This window comes from Girardinichthys multiradiatus, chromosome 11 (genome assembly GCF_021462225.1).
Source record: "Girardinichthys multiradiatus isolate DD_20200921_A chromosome 11, DD_fGirMul_XY1, whole genome shotgun sequence".
NCBI classification, from domain to species: Eukaryota; Metazoa; Chordata; class Actinopteri; order Cyprinodontiformes; family Goodeidae; genus Girardinichthys; species Girardinichthys multiradiatus.
The window spans coordinates 37,213,100-37,231,927 of NC_061804.1; the positions used below are offsets into that span (position 1 = coordinate 37,213,100).

Here is an 18,828-nt window from a genome sequence, read left to right on the forward strand (position 1 = left end):
AGGGGCAGCTGGGTCAAGGACTGAAGTCTCCGTATATGGGCGAGGCAAGGCAAGCTTATTTGTATAGCAAATTTAAGCAAAAGACAATTCAAAGTGCTTTATAAGATGACAAAAACATTTGAAATAAGTACATTGCAGTGGCATGATAAAGGAAAGGAAAGAAAAGTTAGACTACAGACTGAATTTAATGACCTCAGCTTTTTTGTAAAATCATAAGAGTAAACGAACCCCCTGCAGGAAAGTTTAAATCTTGAACCATTTATTGATGCACTCAGTGCTATTTGGTCCATATTTTTTCACCATAAAATAAAATTCTTCACCGTGGGTCACGCGCTCTACTGCTACGCCACACACTTCTCCCAATACAAGCCTTCTTACTTCTATAACCACTTCTACGCTGAAGAGTGATGTTAGCTCACTTACTTGAAAAACATTGAACTTCTGTCATGGTTTATACTTTGTACCTGCAGACTCTCAACACCACTCAGGCCCCAGAGTCTAAAACCTCTTCTGGGTTGTACATGACGTTTTCCAGTTGGCACATGCCTAAAAGTCGGTAGTTTTTAAGGTTAGGGATATTGGAAGGGGTCAGGGTTAAGTATAAAATTTAACCTTAACTCACTACTAATGGGTTTATAAAGAGGAAAAGGGTTTATTACACGAGCCTGAGAAGAACGTATGCAGATGGATACTTCTTTTTTAATCCTTACCTATGATGCCCCGGCCTCATTTTGAGGATTACCAACTAAATATGTATTATTCTGTGCAGGAATCTAGTATTAAGAATTGGAGAGTCAAACTGCAGTGTAAAGTTTTCTCAAGTACATCTCAAGCATCCTCAATGGCGTTAGTTTTGACATGTAGTGTGGGAAACAAAATGAATAGTTGTACAAACTGAGGATTGATAGATAGTCTTCTAATACTTTGGTTTAGTACATGTTCGGGTAATTGGTGATTTTGAATTGAGTGAGAGTGCATGTGTGTCCTGTGGATTCCTGCTGTCCCTGTGATCAGAATCAGAATCAGAATCAGAATCAGAAAAGCTTTATTGCCAAGTACGTTTTTGGACATACAAGGAATTTGTTTTGGCGTAGTCGGTGCAATACAGTACAAATTAAACAGTACAAACATATCTACAATATAATATAAATATAAGTGCACAGTTTTAAGTGAGTGAGAGTAAATATAGAGCAGTATAAGATGCAAGAGCAATACAACAGTGCAGGTGATCATTGTGCAAGTAAAGCAGTGCAAGTAAGCAGGAGTCCATGATGTACTGGGAATCTGTCCAGGGTTGTACCCCACCTAGATGGCAGCTAGCTGACCTCATTTTTCTGGGCACATAGTTGGTGATTGTAGACTTGACCAACTAAAGCAACCCCAGATCATAACCTTTCCCACACAGGCTCATACAATACAGTACATCTGAAATTGTTGTTCAGATGGAGATTTCGATAGATCCCGATTTCAAAGCTTCCCAGAAGCTTAGCACATCATTTAAATGCCTTTTAGGTTTTGTTCTAGATAAGATGAATTACTGTCTCTGCAAAAAAGCTTGTTGAGAGTGTTGAATGTGTTTTGAGGTCTGTCAGCAGGGTACTACAAAAGTGTGATTCAGTCCACCAATCAACAACAATTGGAAGAAAACCTTTATCTAGATCCAATACGTTATAGTTCATTTGGGGTTTGTAATTTAGGATCATTATCTTGATGTATAACAGTGTTTCATGATCCTGGTCTTCGGGACCACTGTCATGCATGTTTTAGATGTTTGCCTCTCCAGCACACCTGATTCAAATAAACGAATTACCTCCTCAGCATGTCTAAAAGTTCAACATAAGCTTGACACAATAATTTAGGTGAGGTTTGTGGAACAGGGAACCCTGTAGGGTATTAGTTATTGGGAGCCAGCATGGGGGAAATACTGCTGTGGAAAATGTTTTAATTTTAAACTTAACTGGTACCAAACTGAATCTTTGTGGGCAGTTCTAACTTTTTCCAGCTAGTGCCTACAACTTTACATTTAAATATACCTCATAGCAATTGTTTTTAAATTCGTTCCCTCTGTTTCACCTGCGTGTTGCCATTTTGTCCCTTTCTTCTTGCTTTTTGGACCTATAAACAAACTCTTTTAGTAACCATGTACCTACACCATTGAATATCAGTTTATTTGTTTTTGTAGTTAAGTATTTTAGTATTTTTTAATAAATTATGAACATGAACAGTTAAATGTTCAAATCTCACCTGTGATGTAACACACTATTTCTGTTTCTATTTGTATTTTCTTCTGATCTCTTTTTGGCCAGTTGACTCTGTTGAAATATGACATTTATTAGCTCCTGATCAAACTACAATAAATCCAAATGACCTCCACATTTCCCTCCAGTAGATTGTGAATATTATCTAAGGACTTTTGTTTTAACATCTCATAGATCCAAGTGTTGCACATTAGACCCTTGCAGTGGTCTGATCAACTGATTATTCTTTCTGAAAGTTTTGTGCTGTTTGATTGGCCTCTCTATCAGTGTCATAATGCATTTTCTTCAGGAAATTTCTGTTTCTGATGTCAACATTACCTCCACCTTTACATAATTATAATGCAAAGGAAAATGCAACCTAATTAAACAGCTACATTGCTGTAATTTATTTGAACTGACAGAAATCTATAATGAAAAGTTTTAAAATGTTAGAAAGTTGCTTAGAGGAGCATCCCCTCCATTTTTGGAACAAGGTTTATTAAGCATTTAGAATATTAAAAAAATTTGGACATTCTTGTCTTCTAATCTTTACTAATGCTGACTATATACAAGTGAGAGTCTTTTCGAGTCAACCCATGACTGAGACATTCAATCTCAAAAGCTTGGATATCTTGCGATGTCTAAGCTTTTCTTTTTCTTTTTTTGTTTTATTTTAAAATAATATTTAGAAATAACTATAATATATTAAAAAGAAATGTGACATCTCTTACTTTGACTTTAACTTAGATTTTTCTTTGATTCACTTCGTTGTGAAAGAAGTAAAAATAGAACAAATGTTCAGTATTTTAAATGGGTGTTAAATTTTTTGTACATGAACCACAGTACCTTCCACACTTAAAAATTAATTAATCTTTAAGCTAAGTAGCCTAATCTTAAAATGAAAAATTTGCTGTATTTTTTCGTCGCCTACTGTGTGGCCCACCGTGCGCAGTTGTGAGATAAAACTGGGTACTTATCCAGCCTTGTTAGTCACAGTTCAGGTTCATTCAATCTTTTAATTAATGGCTCAGGCTGTAGATGTGGGTAAATTTAGGTAGTTATTTCCTTGTAGCCACTCGATGACTTATGAAGATCAACACACATCTGACTTGCTTGATGGGATGGTTTGCTGTCTTTTCCATTTTGAAGAGTAGTTCAGAGAAATTAGACCCTGTTTCATTTCATATTTATGCCAGAGGAAACAGGAAGTCAATGATTACAGCATGTTCCTTGAACAACAAGCTTAAAGGATACATTCAGCCTTCCTGTGAGCTGCTAAAAGTCTCAGTCTCCTGCAATCAGAATCAAACTAACTGCAGTTATACACACAAAGAGTGATGTGCTTTAACAGATCATTTTTGGCTGTTTGAACTCACTACATCAGAGGTCAGTTTACAATTCTTAATTTGTTTTAGTTTGTAAATGGTCAAAACCGTAGTTTCTTTGGAGTGCCACTGAATGCAGCCCAAGTACCACCAGTGGTACTTGTACAACAGTTTGACAACCACAAATGTAATGGGAACCAGCCTGTATCATGATTTGATCCTGAATCACAAGATATGCTTTTCCCTTTCAGAAGAGCTGTAGCAGTTGCTGAATAAACATATCCACTTTTTTTTTCTCATAAATTAACAATTACCAATCTAGCCCGAACCTGGAAAGACTTTGTTATTAAGTGTACAGCTCTTGTTTAACAAGTGATTAAAATCTGAGAATGCAGCCGGTGGGTGCGATGTCATCTGTACAGACTAAATGTCAGAGGGTGAGATTCATGGCCAATGCCAGGTCAGAACTGAGAGCGAAGAGCAGAAAATCATCAGTGAATGTCAAATTTAACTGATCGGTTTAGATGACTGTTCACTGTTGCATTTTAATTTAGGCTTTTTAAAGTGGGATTTCTGCTTCCCATCAAGAGATTCAGTGCATATCCAGGGTGACTTGGGCACCACCTGCGCCAGAGCAGAAGATCTCCTGGCTCTCAGAGTCACGCTGAACTGCAATGAGCCTCAGCTGTAGCTCAGACAGCCCCTGAGTGTCATGTTCCCCTCCAATCAAAGATGGCAGGGTACATCCCTGTCTGCTCTGACTATTACACTCTCTGCACGCTTTCAAAGGGGGCATGATCTCTTATTTGAAATATGTGTCGGTCTCAGTTATCCTGGATAGATTTCACTGCCTTTATGGCATATCAACGTGTGCACACAGCAGACGTGGAGTAACACCCTGCCTGCTTTTTACCCTTTTACTGCATTTGCATTGAACACTTTTTTTTATTCCATCTCTTATCTGTTTGTGTGGGTGTGAGTGCACGTACGTCGGAACACAAGTGCAGTCCAGCGGCGATGGCGTGCGTATTTTAAGGGTGTTGACGGTTTCCATTGAAAGCTCGTGGCAGCTCAAAGAGGAGCGTAAAATTGGCAAGTGAGGGGGAGTTAGCATGCTGAGGCCTTTGCCACCTCACCGCTCACTGGCTGAAGATGTCTGGATTTATTCTGGGAATGCTATGTTTGAGAGAAATAAGTGCAAAAGCAGTTATCTTCTGCTCTGCGTCTTACCCATAGGGATGTCAGTCTCAGCAGCGGTGAAAACAGAGGAAAAGTAAGGGTTTGGAAGTTGTTTTCTGCCTTGTTGTTATCTAAATGTCACAAGACTTTTAGGATCCACTGTACTAATGGCTAATTTAGAACGATATTATCAGATATAAGAGGAGCTCAGTTTTTGTAGACTTTTTGAAGCAGTTCTTGTAAAATGTATAGAGTCGGCCTGTATGCCATTATGCACAGCTAACACCTGAAACATTTTCCTCTGGGACCCACTTTGCCAGCATCAGATGCCGATATGGGAGCAATATATTCCCTCACTGTCTTCCCTTCCTCCAAGACACCGCACACCAGACAGTCAAGACAGCGGAGACTCATACAAAGTGACAGGCATGCAGAGTGACGCCGAGATGCAAGGATGTGTGGGCAAGTTGCTGGGCAGGCGGAGGGACATGTTGAAGTGGACAGAAGGGTGTTTGGGGGAGGGGGCAAAAGAGAGAGAGATGACAGCAAGGCAGCCAAGGTGTCCCTGCAGACTGACATTCACATTAAGCTAAGACCTTTCAGCCTGGAGAGTTTTATTTTTTTAGTTATGAAATGATTTGGTCTCATTCGTTTACACTGAAAAGCACTGAAGTACAGTGCCTTGCAACATTATTCACCTTCCTTTTGAACTTTTTTTCTTTTCAGCAGATTACAACCACAAACGTCTATCTATTTTATTAGGATTTTATGTCAAGGATCATCACATGCATATGTATTCAGCCCCCTTTACTTACGTACATTCAAATAAAACCTAGTCCAATCAATTGCCCTCAGAAGGAACCTAATCTCTGCAATGAACAGTTTGGTGGCAGCATCATGATATAGATATGCTTTCCCACAGCTGCCACCATCATGTTTCACTATGGGGATTAGATAAAAGTTGAAGGCGGTTGGTTTCACAGGAGTTTGGGGTATTAGAGTCAAGGGGGTTCATAACATGCATTCCAGGCTTTTCTGATTTGTATTTCTAAAAACAAATTTTGCCAACCATGTCCATGTCCATGTTTGTGGTCGTAAACTGGCAAAATGTGCAAAAAGCTCAAGTGGAATGAATACTGTTGCACAGTATCTCAAAAGTGTTGCTTAGGCTTGACATGTGATTACTGGACTAAAATGTCATGGGTTGGACTGGAAGTATTGGATTTCTGATATTTATTGCCATAAACACGTCTCTTGCATCCTCTGTGTCATATTTCAGCCTAGAGCTATGACAGCTAGCTGATTAATTAGAGGATTAGCTGAAAATTACTATGCAATTATTTTTGACAATTAGTCACTTCAGACTGTTTTCTCACTGATATAAGCAAAAGCAATTATCTTTATTTTAGTTTTCAAAATATGATGGTTTTCAATATTGTTGGACTGACAAGCCTGAAATTAACAAAAATAACAAAATGAAATAAAAACACCTTTTGTTCCACTTCTGAAGCTCCTAGTGAGTACTTAAAGATAAGGATGTTCCAAATAAGTATTATTTTGTCCCAGATATTGATCAGTCATTTAGGATTAGACATTTGTCCTATAACTCATTCAAATAAATGCCATGTACAGTACATAGTTGAAAACTCAAAAGCTTAGAAATGCATTGAAATAACATGTTCGTTTAGTTTAGTTTAGTCTATCTCTTGGTTTACACATTTGAAGCACATGGACATGCACTTCAGTGCATTGACTGATTGGGTCATCGGTGATGTTCATGGTTTTTCTTAAAAGACGTTTTACATATTTTGTTCAACTTGAGTTTCTTCAAGTTGAACAAAATACCTCAACATGCCACTCCAATACAGAATTAAATTAGTTAAGAAGTCTACTATGCAGCTCCGACAATGTGTCACCTACGAGGCGCAAAGCTTAATCATTTGTCTCTAAAGATGTTTTTGACCCGACACATAGAGCTACTGTGTGTAACAAACTCATGCCATGGTCCTGCTGATGATATTTTCATGGGAACAACCCGTTAAAGAGCAAGACAGATGCCCATGTACTTACTCTCTGTTTGACGTGTTGATATTTTAGATAAAATACGTCGGCACCTGTGTGCAAACAAAATGTACAGGACAAGTTGTTTTACTGCTTCCCAAACTGAGCACTTTGCTTTAAAGGTTGTAAGAAGTATCTGAGCACAGCAGGCCAGATGACACAGACAGACTGGGAGTTGCAACAGCCAACAAAGTCACATTTTTAATGGAAGCAATTTTGTAGAGTGAATTGTTATATACGCCCACTGGGGGTGTATTTGCTATAAAATCACAGACAGTAAACCAACGACAGGTATCGAGAGTTGAGTTTAGTCAGAGACTCCGATACCAACTATTTAAAGAAATGTCTCGACAGGGAAATACCTACTTGAGACAATCTTTGACTTGTGAAATAAAGACATAGAGTACACAACTAAACTAGTAGTGATCCAGATGTATATGATTAACTGGACACATCTATGACAGCAGGCTCTCAGTTTAGAAAGCAAGTATGTAAAAATGCTTCACCTCCCTTTTCAGACAGTTCTGATGCCAGCTGGAGGTCACAAGTATCTTGCTGTCTTTTACAGCTCGGTTCACCATTATCCAACACTCCTGGTAAAGATGTGTAAAACACTTTAAGATAAATTAATCTTTTAATGCAACACTGAACAATTTCCAAAATGGAAATTGAATGTCATGTTCTTTTGTCTTTCACATTTTGAAGAGTAGCTAAGATAAATGTGTGGATTTACGCTCCATAGAAAACGGGAGTCATGGATCATAATCAGTACGCCCGAAATTTCTTGTTTCCAACTTGTGTGGGAAAAAGAAAAAGTGGGAATTAAAAATAAATGGCTTTTTAGGACATTTCCTAACTACCTCCATTGAGTAAATGCCCTCAAAGTAAACATTCTTTTAATTTTTTCAGTGTGAGATAATACTACAGTAATAAAAGATTAATTTGGTTGCAGTTTTGTAATGCATTTTTACCAGGGTTTTACCAGTTTTATTTCTTTTTTTCTTTTGAAAACAGACATTGTAACATCCTACATATGTTTCAGGTTGCTTTGAGTTGATTGCATCTGTTTGTTTCCTTATATGTTTTTTGGCAATCCAAAGAAACAATGTTCTGAACCCTCAGCTGTGCCCTGGAGCAAAAAGTGAATTAGGAATGATTTAAACTGGTGTCCAGTACCTTGCATCTCTTAAATTTTTTTTTTTTTTTGGGGGGGGGTTAAACGCAAAATGTTTGTCATGAGTAAGCAAATGGGTTTGCCTTTATTTGAGAGGGTGGAAAAACACATCCATTGATTTTTAGTGATTGGCTTCTTCACACCCACAGATCCCATCTGTGTGTAACCTCGCAATCAGTGTTGAGGAAGGAAGGGAAGGAGGTTTTCTATTCCTGAAATGCTACCATAACCCCCTGCACCCCCCTTTTGATTGCACACACTTCATAATGAGGAAAAAGAGCATTACCACTGGGTTCCAGGCGTGTGTTGTTTTTCCTCCCACACATTACGTCATGGTCAGTCCAGCCCTTACCAGGTTTTTAACATCTGTGGCAGTGCCAGATGTTGCTGTCCTCCAACTTTCTGCTTAACAGCTGAGCGCTGCTGCAGAAAGGTCACCGCCAAGATGGAGGAGACGCTACTGCAATATGTCGGCAGTTAACCTCAGGGTCATTTGTGTTAGAAATTGTTTTCTTAAAGCATATATGATGTACTGAAAAGCTTGAGCAGTTTGCAGATGTTGTTTCTAGGTTCAGTTACTAAAACAATCTAATATTACACTTATAATCATGTTGTCTATAACCTTATTAAATCTTATTTTACTTTTGATACATAGACCTAAGCTAAAATATAGAATAAACAATCTCTAAAATCAGCCTTCATTCTCAGGTCTTTTTATGCAGAATATTATCACTTTGCTGTCCTGCTCCTTATAGAATATCACTAGTATAACAAGGTGATATTGACGGGTTGATTAGTGGGGCTATCTGCTCAGGTAGAGTCTGCAGTCCAATGCTTTACAGTCTTTCGGAGCCTTCTTTGAGTTAAGTGAATATCAATGTGCAGCAATAGGTAGGGCGGGGACAGCACTTTATTACCATGAGAGTAATAAAGCCAGAGAGTTTGGCATGTCCTATGCCTATGCCTACTTGGCACATAAACTGCACAGATGTTTTCTGTGTCTTTAGCCATCAGAAGGTAAGTTCACAAGTAAAAAACAAATAAAACTATTCGACTGAAATCACCACAGTCATTACTTTGTTTGAGGTCCTTTTTCAGCCCGAAAATTGTTTTATTTTTTTCAGCAGGATTTAACTTTGTGAAGAAAGGTAATGTGGAGGGTGTATCCTGCTGTCACTAATTTTCATGTCGACATGAAAGAACAATAGTGGCCACCAAATCTCAGGCCTGATTTAAGTGTAAAGGAATGGTTTAAAAGGGCCTGAAAAGTAATTAAGTCAGGGATTGTTTTTGCTTGAACTAATGGGCCATTTGCATCAAAACTGCTTTTGTGGAAAAAGTCATAATTTCACCAGCTGCATGAGAGAGCTGTTCAAAACTACACCAAACACTTTAGTCTGATAATGTCCATGGTGCTCTTTATTATTATTATTTTTTCCTGACAAGTCTCTTTATTTAGATAATATGGAACCTCTGTTTGTGTCTGTACTCACTGTATGGATGGTTCTTTATCAAAAAATCTCTGCTGCAAACTGCTGAGGGAAAACTGAGCCTGATTCAAGCATAGATGAGAATTTTTCTTGAACAGTCTCACTGTTCGGTGTGATTTCGGGGGTGTATTGCGAGAGTCGGTTAACGTGCCACTGTGTGTGGAGGTGTGTGACTGCACTTGAATACATATTGGTTTCGATGTGAGTGTGTGTGGGTGCGTAAATGTTTGCTTATGTGCACCCCCTCCACCCCTCCATCGCTGCCACCACCACCACACTCCAGGCAGTACTGGCAAACGGAAGAATCCGTGCTGCGGAATAGAGGCGCGCTTTGCAGGACGCCAGCCGCGTTCTGGCTCCAGGGACCTGAGATGCTCTCTATCTCCTGACTGGCAGGCTGCTGCTGAGCCCTGCAGCTGCATGCATGTGTGCCACTCCTGCTCAGTGCAGTCAGACACTCTGATAACCACAGCAACAGTGTGTATTGGGGGGGTGGGGGGGTGGAAGGAAAGCAACATCAACATTCATGATGGTGTGGGAGGGCAATGTGTGTGGTGATTAAATAATACATTTGATGTATTGGGTTTTTTGAGAGCAGATGCCTGTTCCTCCTCTGGTGCTCAGGGCAGTGATGTAGAGATTTCACTCATGCTGCTAATCAAGGGTCAAACTCTGAAATAGAACCAATACTGAGCTAATTACCCATTCAGTTTATTAGCTGATTGACATCAGTGTTTTAGGTCACCAGAAATCTTCTGTAAAAGTTCTGTTTTTAATGATTTTACAATTGAAAACCCAATCTTTGTTACTTTTATCTTAATTGAGGAAAACAAGTGATAAGATTATTTAAAATACGGTTTCTACATTAAAGGAATAGTTGGGATTGGACTGGGATACAGCCGAGCAGGCAATATCTTACCTGCTGTAAACACTGTCTTGTAGTGGATTCAGTTTGGATGAAAAAAAAAAAATCTGTGACAGGACATTTGAGCTTGTATAATTCAAGATGGGAGGCTAAAGAAGACCATCTCCATCTAAACCAACTTCAGAGTTCAAAAATGTATCAGCATGTGAAAGCACTATTTTTGAAATGTGGTGTAAAGCTTTATAGTCTTCAATTTGTGACATTTGTTGTAAAATTGTAGAAATGCAATTTGGAACGTGCTCTAAATTACCCATTAGGTGTAAATTTCTGTCTCCAAACTGAAAAAACTATTTTGTGTGTTACCTACTCCAAGTAAAGTATCGATTGCTAAAGGACTACATAAAACCCACCTGCCCTATGTCTATAATAAACAAGCTGTATGTTAAAGAAGAGCAGCAAACTGAAGGAACAAGAAAGAAACGTGCATGTAGAAATATATGTTTAGACGTTGTGATCAATTGTAGATATCAGTTTTTTTTTTGTAAAGTTTTAGCTTTTAGCCTATTCCAATTTTAATCTATGTTTAAAAACAAGGTACAAGAACAGTATTCAAAATACCTTTCTTGCTTTTTTTCTGGCCTTCCTGCAATGAGCTGCACCTTGTTATAACTATTTTTATTTGTATGCTTAATAAAATATATACGTTTATTAGGAGCCATCCCTATAAAAGTGCAATCCAAAATGTTTAAAACAAAGCCAAATTGATTTTAAACATTAATATTTAAATAAATAGCATTAGCGTAACCCGAGAGGTTTATTACTTTGACTCCCTGTATCTCACAGTATAGTCATGAAATAATTATCTTTGTTTATTATTGAATGGCTTAGCACCAACATAGATTAAAAAATAATTGTTGTTGCATCAACCTTCTAGACCACTAGTGTCTTCTGATTCAAGTCTACTCTGCATACTCAGAATCAGAACCAATTATGGAGAAGCAGCATTCAGTTCTCATGCTCCACTAATTTTCTTATGTTATCATTATGTAAAACACTTGGAATTATCTTGTTACTGAAATATGCTATACAAATAAACTTGCCTTGCCTAGCAGTAGCACAGCTAGCATGTGGCGTCCTTCAGCTTTATTGTTCTTTTCCTGTCCGTCTGCCTCATAGGGAAAGTTCCTCAAACAACCATTTTGATTGCCTTATTGGCTAAAGAGGGTGACATATGTTTGTTTTTTTCTGGATGTACTCGACATGTTAGCAGAGTTTAAAACTTCCGGCAGCAGGTCATTGTTTTAATCATTTGAGTGGCTGCAGGAAGGGGAGAGGCTGAGTGCCTCTGTTATTGCAGCGCTGCTGCTGGAAAAGTTCGAAAACTTAAGCAAATTCAAATAGGCCAGTTTGTATTGATTTTCATGCAAATGAGTGTCTCTGAATAATACGTTTTTTTTAGTATTGATTATATGGAAATACCAGTTATGTTGACAACCCTAGTCCTTTCGGTGATATGGTGCATTCACTGAACAAAATAAGATGTGATGTCTGAGTGGCCTAGCAACCTCAAAAATCATCTTATTTCAGTGACCAACTAATTTCTCATGCAACTCTTATTAGGCATGAAAGATGTGGACATTTTTAAGCTGCTTAGAAGGAAGTTATTTTAGACGAACATTTGCAAACAGACATACACACAAGATTTGCATTTCATTAACAATCTCTTCTTTATCTTTTATTTGTCTCCCCTCCCCTCCTCACCCTTGTTGTCTTCTGTTTCTCCAAGAAGGTGATGCTTCCTACAGGAGCAGCATTCCGGTGGTTCCAGTAGGACTCCCCTTCTGCTCCTTACCCAAAGCTCTGCCATCAAGTGCAATGCCAACTCCTGGATTGTCTCCGGAACAGACACTGGTTAACAAACAAACTAGCAACAAATAAAATTATATATATAAAAAACAAAAAAAACCCAACAAAAACAAAGCAGAAAAAAATCAATCGGATTATGGATGCACCTACTTATTCCTTGAACCAAAAATGAAGCGTAAAAGAAAAGCATCTATGGCAACTTTTCATTCCCTTTTTCTATGTTTCATTTTTTCGTACCGTTTTGTCCTTTTCACTGCTGGATTTTTATCTTTTTTTTCTGTCGCTTGAAAGCAGAACTGCTCATTACCAGAAACAGAAATAATGGACAGATGGTGGACAATCAACTAATTTCTGTGTTTGGTGTTAATGTTGTTCATGTGTGATAAGATTCGGTACTTGTGTAGAGAATGTAAATTTACAGCTATATTTTAAAGCTAGCGGCTAATGGCAAACATCGTAACTCTTCACTGTTATGTTACCTAAACCCTTGTCTAGTTTATGGTTATGTTTGTTAAGGATGGATAGAGATAGTGATTTTAAATGTGACGCTGTCAAGTTCAGACTGAAATGGAAATGAATATTATTGCTGGGCAAAGCTCTCTGAGTTGAAGCCATCACTACTGTAATCTCCTTAATAAGCCCTCCTCTGCATTTCTAAACTTTCAATTGTGAAACTGGCAGCCTTATGTTACTGTGGCCCTACTGAGCACGTGCCAGTACTGCTCAGGGCAATAGCACCAAGAGACAGCACTTGCTCTGAGTCTACCCTACTGAACGCACTGAGAAAAGATTGCATTTTCAATTGTTGGTTTATTTGTTAAATTTTTATGATTTTTTTATTTGTTAAGTTGTTTGGTAGCTGCAGCTTTCAAAAAACAAAAAACTCAATCTTTGTATTTGTTTAGAAAATTGGACTGGTTTTGTGAATAAAAAGGAATGCATGTATTTGTGTCTAAATTTACAATTCCAATGTTTTGTCTGTTTGTCTATTTGCATGTTTTTTTAAGCAAAGTTTTGAGTAAGAAAATGACATTTTCCACAGGTTATGAGAAATGTTTCCTTTTGTTTTAAAATTGGATGGCATGAAAAGAAGAAAACATATCCTTACCCCAGAAATCTTAAAAAGCAAACAAAAGGTGGTGGGTACATGGATCACCATCATGTCCATTCTTGCTGCCTGTGTAATCTTCCTACACTGGAATGATTGAGCCTTGCTGTGCTAAGATGTAACCAAAATGATTTAAAAGATGTTTGAATAAGAACAAGTTTGCTTGCCGTTTTTCTTCAGAGTGCATGAAAACCCTGTGAAAACCCTCCTAAATCTCATTTATTGTCAATGATTTTTGCTCTCCTTTGAGGTCTTTGTGACACTTGCCCCGCTCACTGACATTTATAGTCAGAAAGCACAAGCTGAAATGCAGGAGATCGATGGCAGTCATGGATTACCAAAGAGAAGCTGAGAAAACCTAAGTAAAAGTGTTTGGGACTGAATATCTTGTGAAGTTCCAGTGAAAACAAGGCTCAGGAAAAATTTGGTTTTCAGTGTACGTTCTAAAGATGCATCTCGGTAAACTAGATTATCACCAAAAAGTTATTTATTTCAGTAACTCATTCAAAAAGTTGAATTCATACACAGTATCACATAGTTGCCTTACACAGACTGATATATTCCACTGTTTATTTCTGTTAAATTTACTGATTATGGCTTCAAGCTAATTAAAACCTAAAATTCAAATCATCCGAGACTGCTGACTTGACAGTTGTTTTGCAGACAGCCATTGACACTGTCCACGAGGAGGATAAGCAGAAAAAAATTGTTGCTAAAGAAGCTGACAGTTCACAGAGTTCTGTATCCAAGCATTACCATGGAAAGTTTAGTGGAAGAGAAAGGTGTTTTAGAATTTTATGTTTTCCTAATGTTCCTTATCCCCAAAGGGATGCTAAATTTATTTACTGGCAGGACTTGGACCTCCGCCCTCTGCCAAAAGAACCAATACCTGGTTCATTCACCATAGTATCACTGTCTTGGATTAGCCAGTGAAGCGGCCTGACCTAAACCCCATAGAGAATATATGGAGTACCGTCAGAAAAAAGATGAGAGACACTAGACCCAACAATGTAAATGAACTTAAGGCCTATATTAAAGCAACCTGGGCTTCCCTAACACCTCAGCAGAGCCCCAGGCTGATCACTTCCATGCCACATTACACTGATACGGTAATTCAAGCAAAAAGGAGAGCCGACCAAGTATGGGGCGTATATAATGTATAGTACATGGACATACCGAACAGTGGGCCGACATGTTTCTGTTAAAAGCACCTTATTTTCATTAGTATTGTGTAATATTTAAAATTTCTGAGAAACTTAGTTTTGGGTTTTCATCACATGTAAGCCTTAATCTTCCTAATTTACAGAGAGAAATAATTGGATATACATCCCTCTGTGTGTAATGAATTTAATCACTGAAATAAATAAATTTTTCGATGATACTTGAATTTGTTGAGATACAGCTATAAAACGTGGTTTCATTTAGATGGCTGTCAGTATAAACACTCGTTTCTATCAACTGATAAGTGATAACCGTCTGTCTCATTTTAAAGCCACGTTTTTGCATCCAGGTGGGGAAGTGGATGCAGATTCCTTCCACAGCCAAAAGTGTGGTTTTAATTAGCGACTGTCCACAGCGGAAGGCCCAGCGTGGCGCGCTTGTGTACAAGCTTGTGATCAGCTTTGTGAGAGGAGAGCTGGAGAGCCGAGCTATATCCCAACTCACCCCCCTCCTCTCCTCCCCCACCTCCCCCTAGGTGACAGCACTGGGCTAGTGCCATCGCCATGGCGATGGGGGGAGTGTGTGTGTGTGTTATTGTGTGTGTATGTGTGTGTGTTTCTGGGGGTGGTGGCTGAGGCCTTTCATTATTAATGTGCACCGCGGCGTCCTTACCTCCTCCGAGCCCGCACAGCTCACCGCCTGACCTGCCATCCAAGGGAGAGGAAAAGGAGAAGGAGGGGGGAAGGGGGTGAGGAGGCAGAGATAAAGAAAAAGAAGTGAACTGGAGAGAAAGAAAGAAACAGAACGCCTGGTGTAGAGTTAGAGGAGTGTGTGAGTATAATGCACTGATTCATTTATGTGCTCTTATTAAACACCAAAAATATTTCAGATTAAGATCATCAGTTTGGAGATTTAGTGTTTGGTTTGCAGGTGCTTTTGGCCCCCGCTTGCTGAAGAGAAGGAGCCCAGGAGAAGTGGAGGGCAAGGGTGTGGGGGTGAAGAAAGTCATGGAGGGTCATGTGGTGGGTGTACGGCTCATGAGCTGGCCTGTCACACTGGGAAAATCCTGGAATCTTATCACCGGCTCGCAGACACTGAGCCGCACTGATCTACTCACCCTCGTTGCCAGCAGACATGCCCTTCCCCCTCTTTGCAAATGCCCCTGCACAGGCTGGCCTCTTTGCGGTTCCAACGCCACCTTCTCCACGAGTGGGGAGATAGCAGAACTGATGCTGTCCAATTGTTGAGGAGGGAAGAGTGCTGCTTGTAAAAATGGGACTAGTGGGAAGAATAACAAGATTTGCAAGTGAGTATGTGGCAGAAAACTGAGGAGCCAGGTGAAACACTGACCAATAAAGCGAACCAAGTCTCACTGAAAAACATAAAGAGGTATTTGTGAATTATAAACATACCTATTACTAAACAGTGTTCTTCTGGAGGTTTGTTATGTAAAATGTATTGAACTTATTGTGCTAAATCAACTGTTCGGACTATAATACCAAACAAATGGATGCAAATTTATTAAAAAATAGATACAACAAGCTAGCATTATTTTAAATGTCTTCCTAATGCAGCAAAGTGAATCGAACTGAAAATGAGTAAGCAAATTAGTTTCACCACATATAGGGATATCAAGCTTTTCAGCCATGATATGAAGCATTTAGGATTGAGCATTTCTGATACCGAGTCCCCCGATGTTTTCATGCAGACCAGTTTGCTAGGCTAATGCTAGCATCTCTGTTACATCTCTGTTTTGATATAACTCCTTGATGAAACAACTTCTTGTGACAAAATTTATTGTGATTCCAGTATGTGGACAAAACAGAGAAAATTGTTCTGCTTCATTGTTTTTTTTTTACTTGACAGAGGATTTGCAAAAGCTTTTGGTTGTCCTTAAAGTTACTAGAAAGTTGAGCAAAATTGGCGTAATTGATTGGGCGCATGTAATAGTAATGGATGGTGTAGGAGAGATAAAAAAAAAACATGATGGAAGAGACAAAAAGTGATATAAAAAAAGGTTGTACAAGCTTTTGTATGACAAAATTATTTAATGGGTACTGTCATTATGTAGTTTTTTGTTGTTGCTAGAATTAAGCTAAAATATTTGCTGGTGTCACTACCTGTTTGACTAAACTTATTACAGTACATGCTGCTGTAGAACAACAGAATATTATTAGATTTATAAGGTTAAGTTATAGGTCTGGTTTGGCTATCAATACCTATGAATAAGTGTCAAAGGCAATTATTAACAAAGTTAGTAATTTTGATTAAAATTACCATGTCGGGGCACCAGCTGATTATCAGGAATTAATAGCCAAACAGCTCTCAGTGAATACCTGCCTGGTGAGGTGTGGTATTACAGAGCAATAGAGGGAGGAGTGAATTTGTGCACTGGCATCCTCAAACAGTAAGCCCTGCACACATATACAGAATAAACACAAACAACCTCTATTCAAAATACAATAAATTATTAACAGAATACTTCAACTTTAAGTTGAAATGCTTCTTTCAATAAACCTTTTAACTAGACTACTAATATTTAACTATACTACTAAGTAAAAATGAAAAGAATAAGGAAACTAGTAAGCTACGTGGAAACAAACAAAAAAAACTGAAAACTATAAATCGATGCAGTGATATCACAGTTCAGTTTAAATATGTATGTTTAAGAACCAAGGTTTGCCTTGAGGAATTGGGATTAAGGTCAAATGAGTTTTAAAGCTAATTAAGAACAACAATTGGTATGTGTTTAAACAACCAGTTCTCAATGGAAAACAGGAGGGAAAATAAAATAATATTTTAATAAAATCCTGTTTTAAAAATAATTTGTTGAATTAGAAATTCATAACCTATTGGACAATGGATTCTTAACGATGTCAAACAGCCATCACAGCAATGGACTACCAAATGGTAGTGAAAAACATTTATGGATTCACAAGAAGGCGAACACATCACAGCGTGATGTTCCACATTTACCTTTAATACCATTAATACAAATATTAATGTGTGTATGAGTGCTAGCGGCCTGCTATGGCCAATCGCCGCATGAACTGATCGAGCTCCTGCTTACAACACAGCAAAACTAATGTTTTTAGCATTAGCAGAGCTTTAGCTTTAGCATTAGGACTAACAGTGACAATTTAGCATTATTGTTGTATGCCGATTAGTGAGAGGAGATGAAGAGAAAACACCAATAAAATGGAATAGGCTGACATGACAGGAGTAAAGTGACCCTTTACGTGTTATCAACTATATAAAAGAAATTTTTACAATTAGGCTCAGTGGTGTAAGCATTCAAGTGGTTAAGAACCATTAACAAAGCAAATCACAATTAAACAAACAATATTTCAATAGTTTTATCATATACCAATTTTCTCAGACCAGACACAACCTCTTACGGGAACCATTCTGATGAACTGGAGGATGTCCAATAGGGCCAGTGATTTGCATGGCGGCAGCTCTCAGTCTATCAGCTGGAGTAAGCGTCTGCTCAGATTGGTGCACGTGGGTAGCCTGCAGTGTTGTGGTTTCAATGCTGTCTTCTTCAGATAGTGGAGGGGTTAAACTGTTTCGCCAGTATAATTAGTGACACCGTCTGTTCCTGTGGAATCTACAGTTCTTTCAGATTCTTTTCTGCAGGAGCTCAGACTGATAGGTAGTCTTATTTTCAGCCAGGGAGCAGTCACCAGGTACACAAACAGCAGATCGTACTTTACTTTGGATGCAAGGTTTTTGTGAAGATGCAGTCTTTTACTGGGCCAGAAAGATCAAGACGTTCACCTGCATGCCTTCCCTCCCGAAGCAACCTGTGGAGAGCTGCGGGCAAAGAGTGAGAAGTGCGGCTGTGCATAAAGTTTTATACCTCTATAATTTCATAGAGAGTCCAGCTGTAAAACTACTCCTTCATGGGAGCTGTGCACCAGAATAGGTTAAATCTGCATTCTGGGAGTAAGAGTTTTTACCAGTCTCATTTGTTCTCTGTGTGTAGATCAGTTCTCTTTGTTCCCCTCATGGCTGGGTCCAACAAAATGATCATATTTCTGTAATAATATGGTGAGTTACATTAACATGCCTGTAAATTATATTTTAGTTGTAGATTTTAATGTTTTTATTTGAATGTACAGGTGTGATAAAATTCTTTTGTAACACAATATAATGGCCTAATATACTAAATATCAAAATAGGTGCATTTGTTTACTGTTTTTTTTAAATAATTAGTGACATAAAAGTTATTCCGCCAGAATTCAAACCCCACTTTCCAGATTTTAAATACATTATTGATAAGCACAAAGATGTCTCAGAGTATCCTCATCATCAAGAAATTCATGGTAGATCAGCAAATCCTCCTGCTGACCTTTCAAG

At 38.4% G+C, this 18,828-nt stretch overlaps 1 protein-coding gene across 3 annotated transcripts in view; it reads left to right on the forward strand.

The window, feature by feature from the left end:
* The window catches only part of cxxc5a (CXXC finger protein 5a), a 35,039-nt gene extending 21,580 nt beyond the window's left edge, over positions 1 to 13,459 (forward strand). For 2 of the 3 annotated variants that reach the window (XM_047380131.1, XM_047380129.1), the window contains exon 3: positions 12,118 to 13,459. In XM_047380131.1, coding sequence (XP_047236087.1) covers positions 12,118 to 12,162 — 45 coding nt within the window. In that variant the 3' untranslated portion in view covers positions 12,163 to 13,459. The remainder of the gene's footprint in view (positions 1 to 12,117) is intronic. The other variant, XM_047380132.1, reaches the window with a different exon arrangement.
* Positions 13,460 to 18,828: the final 5,369 nt, after the last annotated feature.